This window comes from Podarcis pityusensis (assembly GCF_964106645.2).
Source record: "Podarcis pityusensis genome assembly, chromosome: 9".
NCBI lineage: Eukaryota > Metazoa > Chordata > Lepidosauria > Squamata > Lacertidae > Podarcis > Podarcis pityusensis.
Window position 1 is genome coordinate 53,570,684 of NC_138034.1, and position 23,389 is coordinate 53,594,072.

The window sequence follows — 23,389 nt, forward strand, 5'->3', positions numbered from 1 at the left end:
CATCTAGATTTTTCAGACGCAGGATGCACTTTTAACCCAAGCATGTACTTGAGGACAAATTCCTTAGTCTTTTATCATATATTTGCATGGTTGTAGTGCTCCTGTTACGGCTCACCTTGGATAAAGCTGTGATCCTGACCCACCAGTTTAAGACCAGTGATCTAGACTACCTGCCATCTCGTAGCAGTTAACTCTATGATTTATTAAAGCACAAACTGAATGTAAACAATGGCATTGATGTTGATAACATTTTGTGTTTAAGGGAGAGCCAGGAAAGCCAGGTGAACAAGGCTTGTTGGTAAGTCCTCATTTCTTTAATTGATAAGAACAACCTGCAAGAAGTCTTGTAGTTTCCTTTCTCTAATCATGCCACTCATGGGCCCATGGGAGTTGCAAAGTAAATCATCAGGCAAAGTCAAGAAAGAACTGACAGAGACCTCTATACACTTGAGTTTCCACAAACATAAGAAAAAGTTAGAACTTGTAGATTTTTTGTTTTCTTTTGGAAAGGGTATATCTTATAGCATTAACACTCATTGTTAGAAAAACTAATCCCAAATTATATTCTCTTCAAAATCTTAATGCTGTTCTCAAGGCCCCAGTCATTAAAGAGTTCTCTCTTGTCCTGCCATTTAGATAGGCCTGGAAGAAAACATAGCAGTTGATAGCAATTCTGAATATTAATGGAGATCTTCAAATTATCACATATCAGATAATTCACTGTATTATTACAAAGAGACACCTGATATTTAAGAAGAAGAGAAGAACCCTTCTGGGTGTGACTATCTACCTAGAAGAACCATCCTGCTTTTTACAAAGGCCAATTTAGGCTTGAAATAGTGACCAAGCAATAGCTGGGTTTCTAATTATGACTATCATTTCTTATAGATATTTCAGGTTGGGAAAACCATGGGACCCATGCGCTCTGCCTAACCAGGGACCCATGCGCTTTGCTTAAGAAGCCTTATGTTTTCAGAAATGAGGAGCAGCTATTGGTTCTTCATCTCAAAATTTTAGATACGCAACATGATACCTGGAACACGTAGCAGAGACTTTATTCAGCCTGCAATATCCATATTGGGCCTGGGTCTACCTTATAGCTACAACATCCAATATAGTTTTTGTACTCCCACCCCCAACACCCTGCTTTTTGCATAATTTTGCCTGATGAAGAGTTCTGCAGAACTCAAAAGCTTGCCAGTGTTAATTTTTGTGATATTTTGATGGAGTCTAATGAAGTGGGTTTTGGAGGGTTTTTTCCTTATTGACCAACACAGCTGCTTTTAAAATCTGTCTATCTATCTATCTATCTATCTATCTATCTATCTATCTATCTACAACAACATATCCTGACAGACCTCCCTGTCTTGTCTTTACTTAAATGTTCATTGTTCAAAACTGCAGGTTATTCATATTCACTCTGCTATTTAGCTATCCATTTATCTCCTTTGGTATATTAATAGCTATAATTCCATTGTTCTCTCTGGGAGCTTATTGAAAGGTGGGGCAGGGGAAAAAGAGAGAAAGAGAGAGTCATAAATAGATCATGAACAGGTCATCTTCAAAGGCTTTATAGCTTGGAGGGCCAAGCCTCCCTTACTCCCAATGGCATGGGAGAAATCCCTCCAAGGAACAAGGCTGCTGTTTGGCTCAACTCAATGAGCTGAAAGTTCACAGGGTAAGGAGCACTTGTCAGTATGAATAAATTCTGAAGTGTATTTTTGTGGGAGGTTTTAATTACAATTGGCATATCCATGCGCAAATGCTGGAGGTGGACACTTTGCTGGAAAAAAGTGATATAATGCATGATTCATATAATACAAGAACTCAGCAATATTTGGAAGTACATGAGCATACGTACACAAGACCCGAGAGATACTTTAAATTCCAGTGTAAAACTACTATCACTTATTAAAAGCCTTAACTTTAAAGGGCATATTTCGTTCCAGGCTCAAACATTATAATTATAATACATTACAATGATTGCTATTTATTTATATCCAACCTTTTTCTCCAGAGAGCTCAAAGTTGTGTACATAGTTCTCCCCTTCCTTATTTAATCCCCAGAACAACTGCAAAGAGGCAGTAACTGGTTCACAATCACCCAGTAAGATTCATAATTAATTAATTTTATAATGAATGATTTTAGAGTGTTGTTTGTCCTGTACTTTTGTACTGTTTTATTGTTGTTAGCCGCCCTGAGCCCGGCTTCGGCTGGGGAGGGCGGGATATAAATAAAATTTATTATTATTATTATTATGGGTGAGTGGGGATTTGAGCCCTGGTCTCCCAGGTCTTAGTCCAACACTCTAATCACTGTGACACTCTGTACTTGTACATGATGCTTGCGTATCATGTATAATACTGGTAAATTATGCCTAGTTTGGTAGAGCAGTGGAAAGTGCATGAGAAATCAGCAAGTTATATTCTATTCTGTGGTAGGAGAGGAGGGAGAGACAGCAGAGTGGTTGCCTTTAACAACCGTCTGGCCTTTTGCAGCTAGCTTGTAACTAGAGTGACAAGGCTTAATGAAAGATGAAGGCCTAGTCATGCTAACCCCCTCCCTGCTTCAGATTAGTTCTTGTAGAGGTATGGCCTAAAACGAAGACAGCGGCAGACTGTGACAAGCATCGTCTGCTCTGCCACGAGAAATGGAGTTTGGTCCGGGTTGTGCTAGAGCGGCGTGGCCTTGGCCAAGAATGGGAAACTTGCAGTCCACTAGATGTTGTTGGACTACAGTTCCCATCAACTATGACCATTGGCCATGGTGACTGTAACTAATGGGAGTTGAAACCCAACAACACCTGGAGATCCACAGGCTTAGTGGGTGATTTGCTTTGAGGGAGTTGGTGAGGAGTGAAGAAAGACAGAAGTCTGCTAGTAGAACTTCCCCAATCCTTTTGTCAGGGTTTCAAAATATGGAAAAAATTGTAGAAGTCAGTTAGGTTTTCTTGAAACTTGGATTTAAATCCCCAGCAAGTCAGTTTATAGAATTTGTTGTTGTTGTTGTTGTTGTTGTTGTTAACTACCACAACCCCCAAGTTCCTTTCACAATGATGTTTGTGGATGGAGAGTAAACATGTCTTCCAAAATCATTCATTACATGGGTAAATCATGCATTGAATGCCTTTTTTCCACGCCTAACATTATCATGCTGGTAAAATGCCTACTTTCCCCTCAGGTTTTAGTTCCTCATATTTATATCTTAAATCTTGACAATCTATTTTGTACTGAGGAAATATGTCCTTGACAAAATGTTGTCATGTTATCATCTGTCAAATATATAATAGGAGACTCAGCTATACAGCTGCAAATAAAATGTTACAAGTGTGTTTTAAGTGCAATATACAATGTGACACTGGATGGCAATGGTGAACCTTATGGAAAATTCAATGTATTTTTTAAAACGCTTTTTATAAAAAAGCATTTTCAGAACGGTTTTTATATGTATGTAGATTCCAACATGGAAAGTTGAAACTAGCTTTTACCAGGTATTAGGAACAGAAAATGCTGTCCAACAGTGGCAGATTTATTGGTATCAGAAGAGCCAGGTTGGGATGGAATGTAGAAAGTTAACAAGGATGTAAGCAGGAGTTGGAATTTTGCAGCTTGTAAAGGTAAAGGTAAAGGGACCCCTGACTGTAAAGTCTAGTCGCAGATGACTCTGGGGTTGCAGCACTCATCTCGCTTTATTGCTTGAGGGAGCCAGTGTACAGCTTCGGGGGTTGTGGGGATTCGAACTGCCGACCTTCTGATCAGCAAGCCCTAGACTCAGGGGTTTAGACCACAGCACCACCTGTGTTCCTTTGCAGCTTGTAGTTAATGCTAAACAGAGGAGAAAAAACATCCATTATACATTTCTAGTACAGAGTTTTGCATTTCCTTGATGTGAAAAACATCGGCTGATTTTGACCCAGCATAGGAACATTTACACAATGGGGCATTTTAATTGGTCATTTAAAGCTAAATTGGCTGCATTATTATGCTAATTGAATTACTGTTGTTGTTTTTTGCTTTCCAGGGGCCTCAGGGGCCTCCAGGACAAAAGGTATAGTATAACCGATGCTGTGAAAGTGATTATACTTCCTACTGCCAAATTTCATGCTGTCAGAATGAAGGGCATTAGCTACTGTATCCCACACTGAAGCAGTTAGTTTAGTTTGTGTCAAGCTCTGTTTTCCCAAAATACATAGCATGAGATTCCCAATCCTCCGCCCCTCTGTATGGGAAGGAGCTTGAGCAAAGCAAGACTTGTTTTCGATCCATCTGCTGAACTTCCATGTTACAGAAGTTACTACAGTTTTCTTCTTCAACGCTGGTAAACTGATGAAACCAAACTTAAAACATTGTGGGATATACAGCTAGAGTTTCAAATGAGAGGCATGGTGTTATTCAAATAGATCACTGCCATATGACACACACACTCTGAAAAAATTCCAAACGAAACAAAGGATTCTAGGTGTCGCTGATAAATGGTGCTTGGTGGCTGGCCAGTGTCTTCCTATTTCTATAGTAACCTGAGAGCTCACTTCCTGTGAATGCTTCCAATATTACTTACACTCGTAAGGGTTTATGGCTAAAGTTTGATAGAGTGAACCTGCGATTTATGGACTGCAGCATTAAGCCAATACTAAATATATCAAGACTAAAAACAGTTTAAATGGGTTTTTGCATTTAACCCAGCCCCCCCCCCATCACCTCACGGCAAATTGTTTTAAAAGCTATCTTTAAAAGTTAATGTATTATAGTAGGTGTTTCATAAAACTAAAATGTTTAGGAAGAAGCTGAAGAAATCTGAAAAGAAAAATTAGTAGCATTGCACGTGGGAAAAAGCATGAATCTTCTGTTTCAAAGTCGCAGACATAATTTCCTTTTCTAACATCACCATCCTTACAAAATCAAGTAACACATTGCTAGTATGATACTAGTAAGTAGGGTTGCAATGAACATGGAGTGGTTAGCAGTAACGGCAGACATTAAAGCTGCTCTAATCTGCTTATCACCACTTTAGAGTTACGGCAAGGGACGCGGGAGATCTATAGCTACAGATCCCATTTTGAAAACATCCCCCCACATTCTATATTCCTGGAAAGAAACTAGAAGACAAACAAATACTATATGAGTATCCAATACTTTTGCATTTACCCCCTCACTATAGTATGTCTTCTACTGTTAAATTTCAGTAATGCTCTGTAATGGCCATTGCATTCATTGTTGACATTCCCAGCCTTTTTTCATGTGACAGTAGCCCTAAGGATATGCTGCCAAATCTGTTAGAATATCTTCAAGGTTAGGGGCAACTTCATTCCAACACAGACAGGTTGAAATCCAACCTAGTGCTTCTGATTTGCATCTGCTGGAAGCCTATGATCACTGGCAATTCTTGCTGCCTCTCCTCTCCTTTTCGTTATGTTGTTACATGGACAATATTGGAAAGTATTGTTTATTTCTATAACCTTCTTCACAAATAAGGCTTAGGCATGGGGTACAGAAAGATTTATCCTGCATTGGACCAGCTACATCAGTTCTTCCAAAATCTAAGTTGGATCTTTAAGGAAGTAAAGTACCCAAATGAGTTTAAGAAGTTAGTAACCAATAAATGTACCTTAATTTTATTAAATCCCCATTGGATAATCCTAGTAGCAGCCCCTTTATCCTACGGTCTTGCTTCTTATCATTTTATTACCTCACAAATACCTTCCACTAGAGGTAAGTCTGTAGTAAGAGTAAATCTGTAGTAAGAGTAATGTCCAAGTTTACAGAACAAGGCCAGTGAAAGTTCAGTGGGTTAATTAAACTCCTCAGTTATAATGACATATGGAACTAAAGCACTGCATTTACACTGAGGTATCTCACGAGGAGTGTGTAATATTATTCTGAATCCATATATTTGCTTCTCTTCAGGGTTCCTTTGGTGCACCTGGTATCCCAGGGATGGATGGACAACAGGTGAGTCCCACACAGTTTTCTACCCTTGTTTTTTCTTTGTAGTAGCAAAAATATTATTTTTGCAAATCCAGTTAATCAGGGCATGCATTTTTCTAATTAAAAAAAGAAAAAAGCAAGTGATCAATAAAGTAAATAATAAATTAAGTCATGGGCCCAGTGAATTTATTGGATAGGAAATACACATTGTAAACATTGTGGCAAACCACCCCTACACAATCAACAATGCGTAACAAAAATGGCTGCAATCCAACACATTGTTTCCATGCATACGAATCTAGCTGAAATGAATGGGGCTTAAGAAGTGAAATGGCACTGTGGGATTTTTGCCTTTTTTGATGACAGAGAGATTACAGAGGAATCTATTGAGATAAGAAACATATGAAGAAAATAAAAATTCATCCTGGAAAGAAGGGGAAAACGCAAATGAATGCATTTGGCAATACGTAAGCTAGAGATGATGTAAAATAAAGCTAAATGGGAAAAGAAGTAGTTGCGGCTTAGATTGCCCATAACATGTGTTCAGTAGTTCAAATCTTTCAGTTCCATCACCAAATTGGGTCACAGTTCACCGTGACTGGCAGCCAGCATTTAGTCTCTTACTAAAACAGCAGGGGTTTTTCACATCAGCACTATAGACTGTTGGCAAAGCTGGTTGTACATAATGTCTGGCCTGACACTTGAAAAATACTGTGCATCTATTGTTCTCCTAAACATTAACTTTTATATCAAACTCGTTTTAAAAATTATGTGACAGCCACAATGTAATGGAGTTATTGCATTTATACAAGAGCAAGTCATTGCACACAACTGTACGAGTACATAAAATTTGGTGCCCAAACTGTAACAGTAACCACATTGTTTGTATGTGATTTGTAGTGTTAGAATTTACAATTAACGGTGTGTGGCTCTTGGCTAATAAGGAGTAAATATTTTAATGACTTGTAATTTAGGTATTAACAAATAATAAGCCTCTTACTGCTACACTATTGGAGACAGTAGGGCTTTTAGAAAGCATTGCGCTTATCAAATTAGAAGGGAAAATTTTCCTATAGCTTATGAACAAACATCTGTTTGTATCTAAATTTTCAGCCATGGGTGCTGATGAAAATTGCCTTCCTTTCCAGGATGCAATGGCTAAAACAGCATGTCTTATGGATTTCAACTTATACCTGCAAATGCTAGTAACTTGTAACTCAATCATGGTAACTCATACATATCATGGTGGCAGAGGTCCACCCAGTGCATGGGTCCAGAAATTGCAGAAAGGGTAGGAATGGGATGGCACATTTTCTGTGATATTCCTGTGTTGAATGCCTCAGTGCTGAGTTTGAGGCTGCTACAGGATAACAAACTACATTTTGCAAAGTCTCTCAGCCCGATCTGAAAACTCACATAGTATTTCCATCAAGGCCTAGGTGACCCATCTGAACTGCAGTCCAACTGGTTTATCACTTGGATAGCAACAAGGGATGGAGGAATTGGTCAATTTAACTATGTCTCAGTTTCTCATTTTTCCAATCTTAAGTTCTGCTCTCAACATCTCCACATCATTTTGCATTTAAAAAACCAAAAAACAGTTCTCATAAAAATTCACCAGCATTTTAGTGTGGTTTTCACAAATCTACACATTTTGTATGCAGTTTTGCCTAAAGTACAGTATGTTATTTTCCCTAAATATATCCATATGTACACAATTTACCCTAGTTTATGTATTATTATTTTTACATATTCGCTTGGCTAGAGAACTTCATTGCAAATTCGGAAAACTGCAAATTTCAAAGGATGGCTTTGTTTCAGATTATGGATTGTTTTGAGAAGTGCAAACTTAGTATGTTCGCGTTTAAATGTGAACTGAGTCAAATTTCTTTCCTATCCATCCTTAGCAGTGACAGAGTCATAATAATTTTGGGGTTTTTTTACAAGCTTGACAGCTCCTTATTAGAATGTGTGCCCCTTCCTTTAGCAGCATTTTTTCTAAAGCCAGCTTCCTCTTAAAAAAAAAAAAAATCTGGCTAGTCTCAAAGTGCTGAACATAGTATTCCATATGCTTATATACATTTTTACAGTACTATTTTTCTAGAAAAAGGAGTGCCAGAACTCACCATGAACACCTCCCTCGTTCTCTTAGACTGGCAATGGCGCCCACCTGAGAGGTGCCAGAACTGAGTACCAGCAAGTTCTAGCTGAAGAATGCATTTTTCATCTTCCCCTTTCAGTGGCTGAAAAAAAACCTTTGATTTTATCCTCTTTGACTATATATATGTTACCATTTAAATCAACTAAGTCACAAACCATCTAGATGTTTTGTGGTAATGAATTTCATAAGTTAACTTTGGTCATCATTATAGCAATTAAAGGGAGCAGGGATGTTTAACAGTCCAATTCCATAAATTAATCTTCATTATACACATCATATGAATCCAGATTTGCTTCACAGTCATCTTTAAATATAATCTTATTTGAGAAGCAGGAGGATCCTTTAACTGGGGAAATATACAGTGGTACCTCAGGTTACAGGCGCTTCAGGTTCTAGACGCTTCAGGTTACAGACTCTGCTAACCCAGAAATAGTACCTCGGCGGCAGCAGGAGGCCCCCATTAGCTAAAGTGGTACCTCAAGAACAGTTTCAGGTTAAGAACGGACCTCCAGAATGAATTAAGTTCTTTACCCGAGGTACCACTGTATATGATTTCACAACCGTTAGAGTTGCTTCCGCAGGGCATGTTTAAATGTTGTGTTGCTCAGAAAAAAAGAAGATATTATTCAGAGCATAAAATCAGCTGCTGTTTTTGTGTCTTCATCTGTTTTCGCAGTTTGTGTTGTACATCACAGATATGCGGGTTAGAGTGGGAGGACATTAGCATTACATCATTTTATGAAAGGAGATCCTAGGATCCCTAAGGAGCTAAGGACCCACTAGGCCAGTTCTCAAGAACGTGTTTCTCCTGGAGCTCTGAAGACTCTCTGGTCACAAGGGGGACAGGCAAATCCCTGACACTGGAAAGGAAGGTTATATTCCAGTTTTAATTACTATGTGCACAAAGGCATAGACCCAGGTCTGCCTTGGAACTGGAAATCAGAAAGCTTCTCATGCATTATAAGCAACCACCAGTGTTCTGTTCAAATGCTGCGTAGATTAAAAACAAAGGATCAGGGACATAACATATACTAACAGAGAAAAGTTAATAATGTGTTCACACAGGTGTTCTTTTTAAACATTAGCCTTCTGTATTTGGCAGCAGCCCAGCATTTCTGGGCAAAGTTTTGCTGCCAGAAGGTTAATCCTTCAAATAGGATACAAAGCCAAAGTTCTGCCAGTTTTGTGAGATGCAGGGTATTGTTATGCAAGATGTGATGTCAAATGGAGCTGAGATAACTTTAGTGCCTGGTGTAATTCTCCCATTGTCCATTATAGACCTCAGCTGCTCTGCAGTCTCAGACTGGCCTTTTGAGGAATCAGTGTTTCCGCTTTCAAAACCAGACTGAACTGAATTGAAGCTGGCTGTGGGTTGCTTGCTAAAGTCTTTGGCTTCATCCTTACACGTTTGTGGCTTTTTACTAAAGGCCTATGATGCAAACAGAAGGCCTTAAGACTCACAGCTGAAAAGCTGTATTCCTTAAAGCTGTATTCCTCTAAAATTCTTATTCTGGAATAGTTCCATAGACTTCAGCAAGGAGATCTACTTTCAGTGATCTGAGGACTATGGACATAATACTTTTTTCTTAACCAATACGTGGTCAATAGCAAAGATAAACAGACTGCTACTGCTGTTTCCTTCTGCTTAAGCAGCATTCTCTGAGCAGTGATTTGGCTTCTGTCATAGCATCACTATCACAGTATCACTATGATAGGGGCATCACTAATTGTCACCTGAGTTGATGAAGCTCATTTGACATGGACATGAAACTGAGTCTTTAGTCTTATTTGCCCAGTCTTGTAGAATGCTCTTCCAGTAGAGATTCAACAGCTGCCCTCTCTATTGACCATTAAGGTTTCCTGAAAACTTTACTTTGTAACAGGTTTATGTAGAGCAGTAAGTTAAACATTTTCTGAATAGTGATTTGCTTTAGATTTTTTAAAAGTGGTTTATATTGTGTATATATTATTGTTGTAAGCCACTTAGATATTTTTTAAATGAAATAGCAGCATACAGGTTTTTTAAAAAATAAATAAATGCAATCACTACCATGTCATTCTGGTGTTTGTAGCTGGAGTGCAGTTCTGAGCAACACTAAGTAGACAATTCTCACAGAACACAAATTCTCTTTTGTCCATTAGCTGTCATAGAAGAGGGTCCAAAACACATTACTTCAAAGGGTTTTCTTGTGTGTGTGTTTCTTTGTGGCTGATTAGCTGCTCTCCCTGTGCAAAGGTCAGAGGGGGCAGGGTTTCTGTTGAGGCAGGTGATTAGCTGTGGGAGGAGCTTATCAGAGCTTTGCAGGGCAAATCTTTTAGATTTAGGGGAGCTAGTCTCAAACGTTTGTTGGGGGAGACCTAGGGTTTTTTTGGGGGGGGGGGAGTTATTTGTCCTGTCTTCACGCTTTTTATGATGGAGGACCGCTGTAGCCACCCCCAACGACACGTTCTCAAGATGGAGGGGGAGGGAACAGCTGCAGTCGCCTGCGGTTTCTGCGCAATGTTTGCCATCTTGCCAAAGGTTGCAGGCAGCTTTACCTGCAGCAATTGCATGTTGATTGCCCTCTTAGAAGACAAAGTCCAGCAACTGGAGGAACGTGTAGCTACGCTCCAAAGAATTAGAGAGCTGGAGCTCTTCTTGGAAGCAACAGAGCACACCGTCTCCACCAAGGAGGAGACAGGGGACTCCCCTGAGAAGGAGGCTAGTTCACCAACACAGGAGCCAGATATATGGAGAAACGTGACTCAAAGAAGTAGGAGGCCCAGGGTTCGCTCTGATTGTTTAGAAATACACAATCGCTTTGAGGTCCTCTCCCCTAGCATGGAAGACGAAGAGCAGACTCCATTTGAGGATCTCTCCCTCATTACAGTCCATCAGGTATATGAAGACGAGCAGCAAAGTCAGTCCTCAGGGAATGTGCAGGCGACCTTGGAACGGACAGCTCACGGAAGAACCCCGACCAGACCTAAGAGGAGGCATGTAGTGGTGATAGGGGATTCCCTACTGAGGGGAACAGAAGCAGTGATCTGTGGGCCTGACAAGATGTCTCAGGAAGTGTGCTGTCTCCCTGGGGCTAAGATCCAAAATGTAACTGAACGACTGCAAGGAATCATAAAACCCACTGACAAATACCCCTTCCTCTTGGTTCATGTGGGAACCAATGACACTGCAAGCAATAGCCTCCAGAAGATCAAACGAGACTACAAGGCTCTGGGCAGGAAATTGAAGCAATTAAATGCACAAATCGTCATCTCATCTGTCCTCCCAGTTGAACGACGTGGCCCAGGGAGAGAGGGAAAAATAGTGGAAGTGAACAGCTGGCTTCGCAAATGGTGTAAACAGGAACGGTTTGGATTCTTAGATCACGGACTGCAGTTTCTTGAAGATGGACTTCTGGCAAGCGATGGGCTGCACCTCACAACGGTTGGGAGGAATGTTTTTGCCAAAAATCTCAGAAACCTCATCAGGAGAGCTTTAAACTGACTAATGTGGGGGAGGGAGACAGTGCTCCTGAAGGTAGGAGTCTATCAATTGATGAAGATGATCATCCAAATGTCATAGACCAAATGGAGCAAACAGCACGCAGACCTAGTGGTGGGAGGAAAAAATCCTTAAATAAGAGACACGGGGGAATGATTAATGGACTTCAATGTCTGTACACTAATGCGCAAAGCATGGGAAAGAAACAAGATGAGCTTGAGCTCTTGGTACAGCAAACTAAATATGACATAATAGGCATCACTGAAACCTGGTGGGATAAGTCCCACGATTGGAATGTAATAATGGAGGGATACAATCAATTTCAGAGAAACAGACCAGACAAGAAAGGAGGAGGAGTGGCGTTATATGTCAGGGATGTGCATACCTGTGAAGAGATCCAAGATTTAGAAGCTCAAAGCCAAAGTGAGAGCATTTGGGTCAAAATTAAGGGAGAGAAGAATAACAGTGACCTCATTGTGGGAGTTTACTATAGATCCCCAAGCCAAACGGAGGACATAGATGATGCCTTCCTGGAACAGATGGCCAAGCATGCAAAAGGAAGGGAGATAGTAGTAATGGGGGACTTCAATTACCCGGATATTTGTTGGATGTCAAACTCAGCCAAGAGCATAAGGTCAAACAGATTCCTCACTGGCCTTGCAGACAACTTCATTGTTCAGAAAGTGGGAGAAGCAACAAGAGGAACAGCCATTTTAGATCTGGTCCTAACCAATGTTGATGACCTGGTTAGTGGGGTAGAAGTGGAAGGATCATTAGGCGCGAGTGATCATGCTCTTCTGAAGTTTACTATACAGCGGAAAGGAGCAGCCAAGCATACTAGGACTCAATTTCTTGACTTTAAGAAAGCCGACTTCATAAAACTTAGGGAAGTGCTGGGTGAGATCCCATGGACAGTAATACTAAAAGGAAAGGGAGTTCATGATGGCTGGGAGTTTGCTAAGAGGGAGATAGTAAAAGCACAACTTCAGGCAATACCAATGAAACGGAAACATGGAAGGTGCCTAAAGAAGCCAGGGTGGCTATCTAAAGAACTTTTAACTGAGTTAAGATTAAAAAAGGATGTGTACAAAAAATGGAAAAGGGGGGAACCACCAAAGAGGAATTCAAACAAATAGCCAGCACGTGTAGACACAAAGTCAGAAAAGCTAAAGCACAGAATGAACTCAGGCTTGCTAGAGAGGTTAAAAGCAACAAAAAAGGCTTTTATGGGTATGTTCGTAGCAAAAGGAAGAACAAAGAAACAGTGGGGTCACTCAGAGGAGAAGATGGTGAAATGCAAACAGGGGACACGGAAAGGGCTGAACTCCTCAATGCCTTCTTTGCCTCCGTCTTCTCCGATAAAGAAAACAATGCCCGACCTGAAGAATTTGGACCAAATGATTCAGCAGAGGAAACACAGCCCAGAATAACTAAGGAGATAGTACAAGAATACTTGGCTAGTTTAGATGTATTCAAGTCTCCAGGGCCAGATGAACTGCATCCAAGAGTATTAAAAGAACTGGCAGATGTGATCTCAGAACCACTGGCAGTCATCTTTGAGAATTCCTGGAGAACAGGCGAAGTCCCGGCAGACTGGAGGAGGGCAAATGTTGTCCCTATTTTCAAAAAGGGGAAAAGAGAGGACCCAAATAATTACCGCCCAGTCAGTCTGACATCAATACCAGGGAAGATTCTGGAGCAGATCATTAAGCAAATAGTCTGAGCACCTAGAAAGGAATGCTGTGATCACCAATAGTCAGCATGGATTTCTGAAAAATAAGTCATGTCAGACTAACCTGATCTCGTTTTTTGACAGAATTACAAGCCTGGTAGATGAAGGGAATGCAGTGGATGTAGCCTACCTTGATTTCAGCAAGGCATTTGACAAGGTGCCCCATGATATTCTTGTAAAGAAGCTGGTAAAATGCGGTCTTGACTATGCTACCACTCAGTGGATTTGTAACTGGCTGACTGACCGAACCCAAAGGGTGCTCATCAATGGTTCCTCTTCATCCTGGAGAAGAGTGACTAGTGGGGTGCCACAGGGTTCTGTCTTGGGCCCGGTCTTATTCAACATCTTTATCAACGACTTGGATGATGGACTCAAGGGCATCCTGATCAAATTTGCAGATGACACCAAACTGGGAGGGGTGGCTAACACCCCAGAGGACAGGATCACACTTCAAAACGACCTTGACAGATTAGAGAACTGGGCCAAAACAAACAAGATGAATTTTAACAGGGAGAAATGTAAAGTATTGCACTTGGGCAAAAAAAATGAGAGGCACAAATACAAGATGGGTGACACCTGGCTTGAGAGCAGTACATGTGAAAAGGATCTAGGAGTCTTGGTTGACCACAAACTTGACATGAGCCAACAGTGTGACGCGGCAGCTAAAAAAGCCAATGCAATTCTGGGCTGCATCAATAGGAGTATAGCATCTAGATCAAGGGAAGTAATAGTGCCACTGTATTCTGCTCTGGTCAGACCTCACCTGGAGTACTGTGTCCAGTTCTGGGCACCACAGTTCAAGAAGGACACTGACAAACTGGAACGTGTCCAGAGGAGGGCAACCAAAATGGTCAAAGGCCTGGAAACAATGCCTTATGAGGAACGGCTAAGGGAGCTGAGCATGTTTAGCCTGGAGAAGAGGAGGTTAAGGGGTGATATGATAGCCATGTTCAAATATATAAAAGGATGTCACATAGTGGAGGGAGAAAGGTTGTTTTCTGCTGCTCCAGAGAAGCGGACACGGAGCAATGGATCCAAACTACAAGAAAGAAGATTCCACCTAAACATTAGGAAGAACTTCCTGACAGTAAGAGCTGTTCGACAGTGGAATTTGCTGCCAAGGAGTGTGGTGGAGTCTCCTTCTTTGGAGGTCTTTAAGCAGAGGCTTGACAACCATATGTCAGGAGTGCTCTGATGGTGTTTCCTGCTTGGCAGGGGGTTGGACTCGATGGCCCTTGTGGTCTCTTCCAACTCTATGATTCTATGATCTAATTTTATTTTCTTTATATGCTGAGAACAATGTGTGTGCCTATACATTTAGTTTTTTTAAAGAGTGTGACTAAAGCCTTACTCACACAACAGTTCCACATTCAGTGAAAACATAGAGGGGATTTTGTCCATTGATCCAATTCCAAGTATTGCATATTTAGCTATTCTCTGGACACAGAACCTATACCATGTTGCTCTCCAGATGTGTTGGACTACAGTACCCTTCAGACCCAGCCAGCAAGACAGTGGCTAGGGATGATGGGAGTTGTAGTCCAACATCTGGAGGCCACCAGGTTGACTGTATACCTCCCCAGATTTACAGCTAGTACTCTTTTAAGTTTCTTTCTGTGCTGTCAGTGATCTTGCAGGTTTCCAGACTGTACACAGGCAATGTTTACAGGTTTGGTTGAATGCACAGAGTCTTGGAGCATAGTCAGCGGGCACAATCCTGCTCCCCCCCTCCCCTCCATGCAGTCACTGGGTTGGATCCACACCATTGCACTTAGGTCTCATTGAAACCAATGTGAAAGGTTCCATTGGTTTCAATGGGACCTGAACGGCAACTAATTAACTTCATCTGGATCCAACCCACTGAATGCAGAATTGTTATGCAAACAGGATTTGAGCTTCCTTTGCCACAAACTGATAAGCCACCAAAGTATTTCCATTCTTTTTTAAAAGTGCCAGTAGATTTATGTAGTGGCTCATACATACCATTGCCCTTTTTGATGTTTATTTCTTAGCGTTAGTACAGCAAAGAATAATTCTTCTTTACTATTATTACATTGGACACACTATTTCCTCTCCCCCTCCGTTTTCAAGAAGGCTTACCCCCCTTTTTTCCCTTTTTCCTTTTAAGGAGCTGGATTTACGTGTGTATAAATCATGTTGCTTATACTGCAGTTTATTAAAAGGAGAAATGAAAGGGAAAGAAACATCGCTGCATATAGTTCACAAATTCTCAGACAGGTTTTGTGGGCCATCTGAGTATTGTTGAAAAGACTTCTCACTTACTTTCACTTGGTGAGTGGGCCAGGAGAGGTTTCTAACCTTAAGAGAAATAATTTAAAAGTTTCAGGCAGGTGGAAAGGAGAGATGAAAAGCAAGATGAAGAGGTAATTCAACACTGCTCTGAAATGAAGTCCAGGATGGGGCTAGCAGAGAACACGGCTAATGAACCACTTGCTTTGCTTATACAGAGAATGGTAAAACCAAGTTTGATTAGGTTGGGGTGATGTGGGGTGGCTTTTCTGTTTCCTCAGTCTTAAAATGAATTGCATTCCAGGGACTGGGGAAAAAACTGACAGAAAGATATAATCTATTGCTGCGGGGGAAAGGTTGTGTTTTTCATAGCAACTATGTAGAAGCTGCTTTTGGCGGTAGTTTGACCTCAATATATTTTTTTTAAAACTTTCCTAGATGGTGAATTGTATATGGAGGGGAAATAGCCTGAATCATATTAATATTTAAAGAATAGAAAAGGGCTATGTTTATTTGCAGCCTGCAACTCCCTTGAATTTAGAGATTCTCTACTCTCATTTTTTGAAGCAAGGTTTTCAGTCTTAAAGAATTTAAACATGTTAAAAGCATGTTAGGAGCATGTGCCATAAGGCAAAGGGAATCAGAAAACTAGCAAATGAAAGAAGCCTAACTACAATTTATTAAAACTTAGTTACTGCCATGTTCATTTCACTTTAGCTGAATGGCTATTTCAAGATTTCCCACACTGGTTTTGCTGCTTAAGATTTAATAATTTAATAATAATTTTAATATACATTCAACAAAGGAAAATGGAAACACTTGTTGTAAGTTAAAAGAGCAGAGGTTTATCTTCTCCCTGTACAAGGTAAACAGTGAAATCCCTGGTGCTTTGCAATAGAGTATGAAATAATAATTTTGCAGTGGACCTTCCCTTGCAGTTTCTCTGTTTAGATATGCTGTGGTTTTTATTGGCACACGTCTCACACATCCCAAATACTAAAGCAGCCTTCCCCAACCTGCTGCTCTCCAGACGTTGTGGAATAAAACTCCTACAATCCCTGAACATTGGCCATGCTAGCTAGGGCTGATGGGAGTGGTAGTTGGGGAAGACTGTATTAAAATCTTTTGATGTCATCATTGTGGCAAACAAATCTTATGTATTTAAGAAACTTATTAGACACTTGTCACCCAGAGGGTCCTCAAGCAACTTACATTGAAAAATATATACATAAATTCATTGTACTGTAAAAAGGGCAGAAGATCATATAGCACATTAGTTTTCCATACAGCATATAAAAAGGTAAAGGACCCCTGACAGTTAAGTCCAGTTGTGAACGACTCTGGGGTTGTGGTGCTCATCTCATTTTACTGGCCGAGGGAGCCGACGTTTGTCTACAGACAGTTTTTCCGGGTCATGTGGCAAGCATGACTAAGCCACTTCTGGTGAAACCAGAGCAGTGCATGGAAACGCTGTTTACCTTCCTGCCGGAGTGGTACCTATTTATCTACTTGCACTTTGACGTGCTTTCAAACTGCTAGGTGGGCAGGAGCTGGGACCGAACAACAGGAGCTCACCCCGTCACGGGGATTCAAACCGCTGACCTTCTGATCGGCAAGCCCAAGTAGAGGGAGTTGAATAAATGAATTCAATGTAGCCTCACACTTCCTACGTTAATTTGGTGGGGCAAACTTTATGGAAGACCAGGAAAGACTTGCTACATCAGTTTGTTGGAGCTTTCATTTTACTTTATTAATGAAAACCCTGCCATTTTACTCTGTACCATATGAACAAAATAAAAGAAATGTCATGTGTCAGCAGCATTTGCATTCATGTTAAATGGTCAGTTAACACTAAAGGAGCACATGCTCCTACCAAGGGCTCATTTGCATGTTTTAAGAGTTCTGTGGGTCTGACCAAATATGCTCTTGGTCTGTATATATTTTTTGTGCCACAGAAGATGAATGTGTTGTCCATTCAGTTCTCCTTGAAAAGGTATCTAAGGCTGCTGTTTTGTTCCTTCCTCAAGCTATAGCACATAAATTCTTAGAATTTAAAAGTATTAAACAATCACATAAGAAAAAATGTGCCAGGGGTTTTTGTGTATTTTTGGAGGGGGGAGCCTCAGTATTAAGTGGAAATCACTTTATCTGTAACATTAGTATTGCCATTGTCCATACTGGTTGGGTATTCAAAGACTATCTTAGTTCACAGCAATATAAAGTATCAGATTCAAAATCAAAATTATAAGCATCTTGCATTTTTAAAAAGTATATATGAAAAAAAATGGTGTTACATAATTACATCTGGAATAGTTCTTTAATTACTTTATCTTCCTGTCATATTTTATTTCAAAATGTTATATACCCCATTCCTTACATTTATGTGTCTCTTGGGGTACTCCCAAAACATTGTTTCAGATAATTACAAAAAACCTCCACAGGGTTTTGTACTAGAAACATGTTTTCAAGAAAATGAAGCTTTTAGCCAGATAATTTGCCTATACTTTCTAAGCTAGTAATTTACTCTTTTCCTTTTCTTTGTTAGTCTTAATGCTAAAACAGTCCATTGGGACTCATGTACTTGCAATAATACAGTGTTTGTAATATGCAGTAAAGAAGTTTCATCAATTTCTATAAAACTTTTAATGTTTCTCCTTGATATTTCATGCTGTAAAAATATGTTGTTGTAAAAAATAACCTATAAATGTGGTCAAACCTTTACCTTCTGTTCTAGTCACCCTCCTGTACTATTTAATCTGCATATACATTTCAACCATAGCTGTGCTGCTAATATTTAATAATGAAGTTTCTCCCTAAAAAGTTTATGGACTTTTACAAAAGTCTGTCTGTGAAAGTCTACTGGCATACACTTAGACTCCTCAAGATCTTCTTGTATAAAGTCTGTGCAACTGTGAACTATTTGTTGCTTTAGATTTATTCTGTATCAAAAGTTACATACTGAAAGGATTCAGATGCATTTGTGCATGCTTCTTGCATTCCTGCTGAATCAGTGCATTAGCAACCTGAAAAATTCATTTTGTGAACATGCTTTTGTAATTAATATATACACCAGGGATGGAGATCCTGTGGCCCTCCAGATGTTGCTTGACTACAGCTCCCATCATCCCTGTCCATTGGCTGTTCCACCTGGGGCTGATTCAGCCACATCTGGAAGACCACTCCTGAAATACACAAACTGATTCAAGTTACCTTCACATCCATCATTTAAGCTTGGGCCCTTGATACTGCAGTGTTCCATTGTGGTTTGCTTGATCCATTGCTGTTGCTAACTCCACATTGATAGTATAAGATCAGTTGGCTACAATACTGCCAATTTTGTTATAAACTATCCTACAAATCAGTTTAATAATTTCTACTTGTATTAGCTGCACTTCCACCAAGTGTTGGGGTGAGGTACACATAAAAATAATTATATTATAATTTCAGCACCTAATCTTTTTGAGAAGTATCTGTCACTGATCCATGGATTCTGCCAATAGTTCAGTAACATTTTTCCTTCATGTCATTTTAGGGTGCACCTGGTATAATGGGAGAAAGAGGAGTTCCTGGGCTTAAGGTTAGTAGAGAAAACTCTTGTTGTTCTTTCTCATTTGTGTGTATACTTCATTGTTCTTATTTCATTTATAATTATGAACAATGTAGTGAATAGGTTGGGACTTAACAACTTACCAAGTTTTACCCACTGAGCTTCATGATGTAGCAGGAACCTGAATCATAACCTCCAACACCCATACTTAGCACTTTCTTTACCATACTACTCCATCAAGTACCGTACATTGGCTTGGATAACTGACTTTGATCCTATCTGAGGGATCATATCTTTAGTTAAGATGGCTGGCAGAAAGGAGGGAGGTGACTTTTGCTAATTCTCCCTCTTTTAGCTCACATGTACGGAGAGTTGGGAGACCCTCTGGAAAAGTGTAGGCCCCTATCTTCCACGAGGAAGGGGGAATTGGCAAAAGTCTTCAAAAGTCTTCCACGGACAGACGGAGCCCTTCCATTTATGGAGGGTGAAATCTGTATCTAGGCTATTGTATGCATATAGTTGGAATTACTGTTTTGCTTTCAAGCTTTGTTACTGGAAAGGCCATAGATTACCCTTTGTATTAATCCAGCTGGACTTTTAAACTGATCCAGTGGCTTTTAAAGTCGGTTTTCATGGAGGGTACCTCCTTCACTCCCTGTTAAATGAAAAACAAGCTTGTTCTCTTGCATGAGAGGTGACCACAGAGCCCTTGCTTTGCATGCAAAAGGTTCAAGGTTCAGTCTGTAGTTCACTCTGATGGCATCTAGAAGGGCTGGGAAATATTTTTATCTAAGACCCTGGAGAGCCACTGCCAGTCAAAGGAGATGGGCAGATAGCTTGGCCTTATTTACTTAAGGCAGCTTCCTGCGCTCCCCACTACATTCTCTCATTTATTGTGTGGCATTGAGGGTTGCAGGGGAATCCTGCAATGAGTAAAATGTGATTAGGGCACAGTTTGATCAAGCAAAATAGCCCCAAATTCCTCACAATACAATAAAAGGAACACATTATTCTACTGCCGAAATGTAATTTCACTTAGATTTAATGACATTCCTGTAGCCTGTCTAATTACGTCAGCTGTGCCAGTGTATGTCAGGAAGCACATAGGCCTCTCAGCAGAATTTGCACATTATATTGCTATTGACAGCTAACTAGGTACAGGGAGGGGGCGTAAAAATCATGGGCTTGCTCTTTGTCCATCAGGAAAGAACATAGGCCTTTCGGGAACAGCCATTTCTCACTTCAGAATCCCAGCGATGACGCTTAATGCTTAATTAGTTTCCACGGCAGTATCTTTTAGAATTGCAGAGGAATCAATAGCCCTCAAATGGGATTTGAATGAGCTACAGTGGTTAAGCTCTGACAAGATGAGCTGTCTAGGTCAGGTTCAGAGAATTGAAAAGTGGCTTGCCAATGTGCTGGTTTGTCAAGCAGTCAGTAATTTAAAGAGCAACAGGTTTAAGCTTTCTTACACTGGAATCTGTGCATGATTATGTAGCTGTCTGAAAATTTAAAAGGAAGCTTTAATCTGTAGGCCACAACTCGCTGAAGTTTATGGATTCTTGCCCATATGCCAATTTGTCCTCATCGATGTCCATAATATTCTCTATCATTCACCCATACGAAAAGCCATCACAAGATGGAGCAACTTTTGTTTTTGTGCTACCCCAGAGGGGACAACTAGAACCAATGGAAATTACAAGCAAACAATTTTTTTGGTTAAACATTTGACTATGACAGTGGAAGAAGAAGAAGAGTTTGGACTTGATATCCCGCCTTTCACTCCACTTAAGGAGTCTCAAAGCAGCTAACATTCTCCTTTCCCTTCCTCCCCCACAACAAACACTCTGTGGGGTGAGTGAAACTGAGAGACTTCAGAGAAGTGTGACTAGCCCAAGGTCACCCAGCAGCTGCATGTGGAGGAGCGGGGAAGCGAACCCGGTTCACCAGATTACGAGTCCACCGCTCTTAACCACTACACCATGCTGGCTCAACTATCTCAGGATGCGGTGGGCTCTCTTTCTCCTGAAACAAGCAAACTCACAGCAGTACAAATCTGATATGTACAAACAAGCCACTTATTGGTCTTCTGAAATGTATTTGCTATTGATACAGGAGAGGTGCTCAGCACTTAGCACTCAGCACTCAGCACCCAACCTATGCTTCTGCTGTCACATCCCAGTGTATCTTGCCAGGCAAAGAGTCACTCCATTATTATTTTTATTTAGAATATTTCTTACTTGCTTTTCCCCATAAGGTCCCAATTGTGAGGTAGTGAGGGAGTTAAGGCTGTGTTAGTTGTTACCCAACAAATGGCCAGTAGCCGGGGTAGGGAGCCTCCAGCCCATGAGCCAATCTTGGCCTACCAGTAGGTCCAACTTGCCTCCTCACAAGACCATTCCCCCCAAACTACACACCTGTCCTTCAACTGATGTCATAGGGTGATATCAGCTGGTGGGCAGTGGGTGGGGTTCCCTGTAGAGAATATACTGGTGAAGCAGACCCCTTCAGGGAGCAGGACTAAACCCTCCCCCACCCCACCCTGTTCATCAGTTGATGGACAGAGAGTTCAGTGCTACTAGGTGCTGCTTTGCTTGAAGGGAACATGCTAGGTAAGCATAATTCTCCCCCTACCCCATGGGTCAACTTTGACAGACAGGTGGGTGGGATCACCCACTTATCAGTTACTAGCCATCATCATAATGTCAGATGACTGACACTAACTTGTTAAAGTTAGACCACAGGTTATGGGAAGATAAAAGTTCTGGCTCACCTGACCAAAAGGGTTCTTTAGTCTATAGTGATTCTAGTAAAGAAAGGAGGCATAAGAAGTATTTGGGGTGTTGCTGCCACATGGCATCATAAGCAATTGATACTGGACAAACAAAAAACTAGGTGGAAGCAAGTCAGCTTTCTATAAAAAGAGGCTTTCTCTCATTGATTTAATACATTTAAAAGTTGGATAAGATATAAATTATACTATCCAAAAACTTTTTTTGAAATGTGATAGAGCCTCCTATTTGTGATGAATCAATTTCAAAATTATTACTACATATCATCACATCCTTTAAAAATTGCACAAGTTAAATTAAATATTTTCTTACAGATTCATTTTAAGGAGGATCTTACAACTCTGTACTACCTGTACTTTGGAGCCATTACTGATCTGAACTTTTGCTTCTGTCTTCTGTTTAAATTAGGGTGACCCTGGCCAACGAGGAGAAAGGGTGAGCTGTACGCTTTCTTTAAAAGCATATACAAATAAATCTAAAATCCTTCTCAGAGCTTTCTTGACATCTGATGGGAGGGCATTCCACAGGGAGGGTGCCACCGCTGAGAAGGCCCTCTGCCTGGTCCCCTGTATCTTCATTTCTCACAGTGAAGGAATTGCCAGAAGGCTTTTCAGAGCTGGACCTCAGTGTCCAGGCTGAATGATGGGGTGGAGATGCTCCTTCAGGTATACAGTCCTGTGTTATAACCACTGCTATTTTTCTAGAAATAGAGGTGCCGTAACTCTCCATAAAAACCTCCCTTGCTCTCTTGGAATGGCAATGGTGCCCCCTGAGATGTGCTGGAACTGAGTTCTAAAGCGTACTGGCTGAAAAGAAAACCCTAGTTATAACAACTTTGTGGGGGGGGGGGAATGTCAATAACAATATAATTGGGAGGAAATATTGATAGTGTTACAAATTTTTAGTGGGAGGCAGATGTTGAATTAAACACAGTGCACGTATTTTATTGATTGTTTTAATTTTTAGGGTGATTCTGGAGAACCTGGGCCCAAAGGTGACTCGGGAGAAAAGGTACAGTTCATAGTGAATTGTGGGGGAAAGATACGTTCACAGTAATTTAATGTTTAAAAAATGTTTTGAAAAGTATCGAAAACAAACTGCATATAGAATATTTTAAAAAATGTTTTTCTCTGATAAGAAACAATCATAATAGCAATAAGCAAGAGTACAATAGCTATTGTTACAGAATGTATGGTGCTTTACACATCTTGGGGGACTGTGGCTGGTTCTTGACCCACATACCTCCCAGGGTGGTTTGGGATATTAAAATGCTTATTCATTATATCTCTCTATTTTGACAACATAGTCTACATTTACTCAGCTAGCATAAAATGAGATAATGGCACACATCCCCCCCCCAGTATTATGAATAAATTATAAACAAATCAAATACAACTGGATTTCACAGCTGCATCTCTCCACACAACTATTTCTTTGTTTCTGAATACAACAGGGCAAATCTATTTTCAAATATTATTTCTCAAAGCATGTTATTTACAGT

General features: G+C 40.5%; 1 protein-coding gene across 1 annotated transcript in view; it reads left to right on the forward strand.

The window, feature by feature from the left end:
* The window catches only part of COL25A1 (collagen type XXV alpha 1 chain), a 315,978-nt gene that overhangs the window by 214,129 nt on the left and 78,460 nt on the right, over positions 1-23,389 (forward strand). The window contains exons 12-17 of the mRNA XM_081020440.1: positions 263-298; positions 4,022-4,048; positions 5,905-5,949; positions 19,082-19,126; positions 22,297-22,323; positions 22,855-22,899. Of these exons, the coding sequence (XP_080876566.1) occupies positions 263-298; positions 4,022-4,048; positions 5,905-5,949; positions 19,082-19,126; positions 22,297-22,323; positions 22,855-22,899 (225 nt within the window). The remainder of the gene's footprint in view (positions 1-262; positions 299-4,021; positions 4,049-5,904; positions 5,950-19,081; positions 19,127-22,296; positions 22,324-22,854; positions 22,900-23,389) is intronic.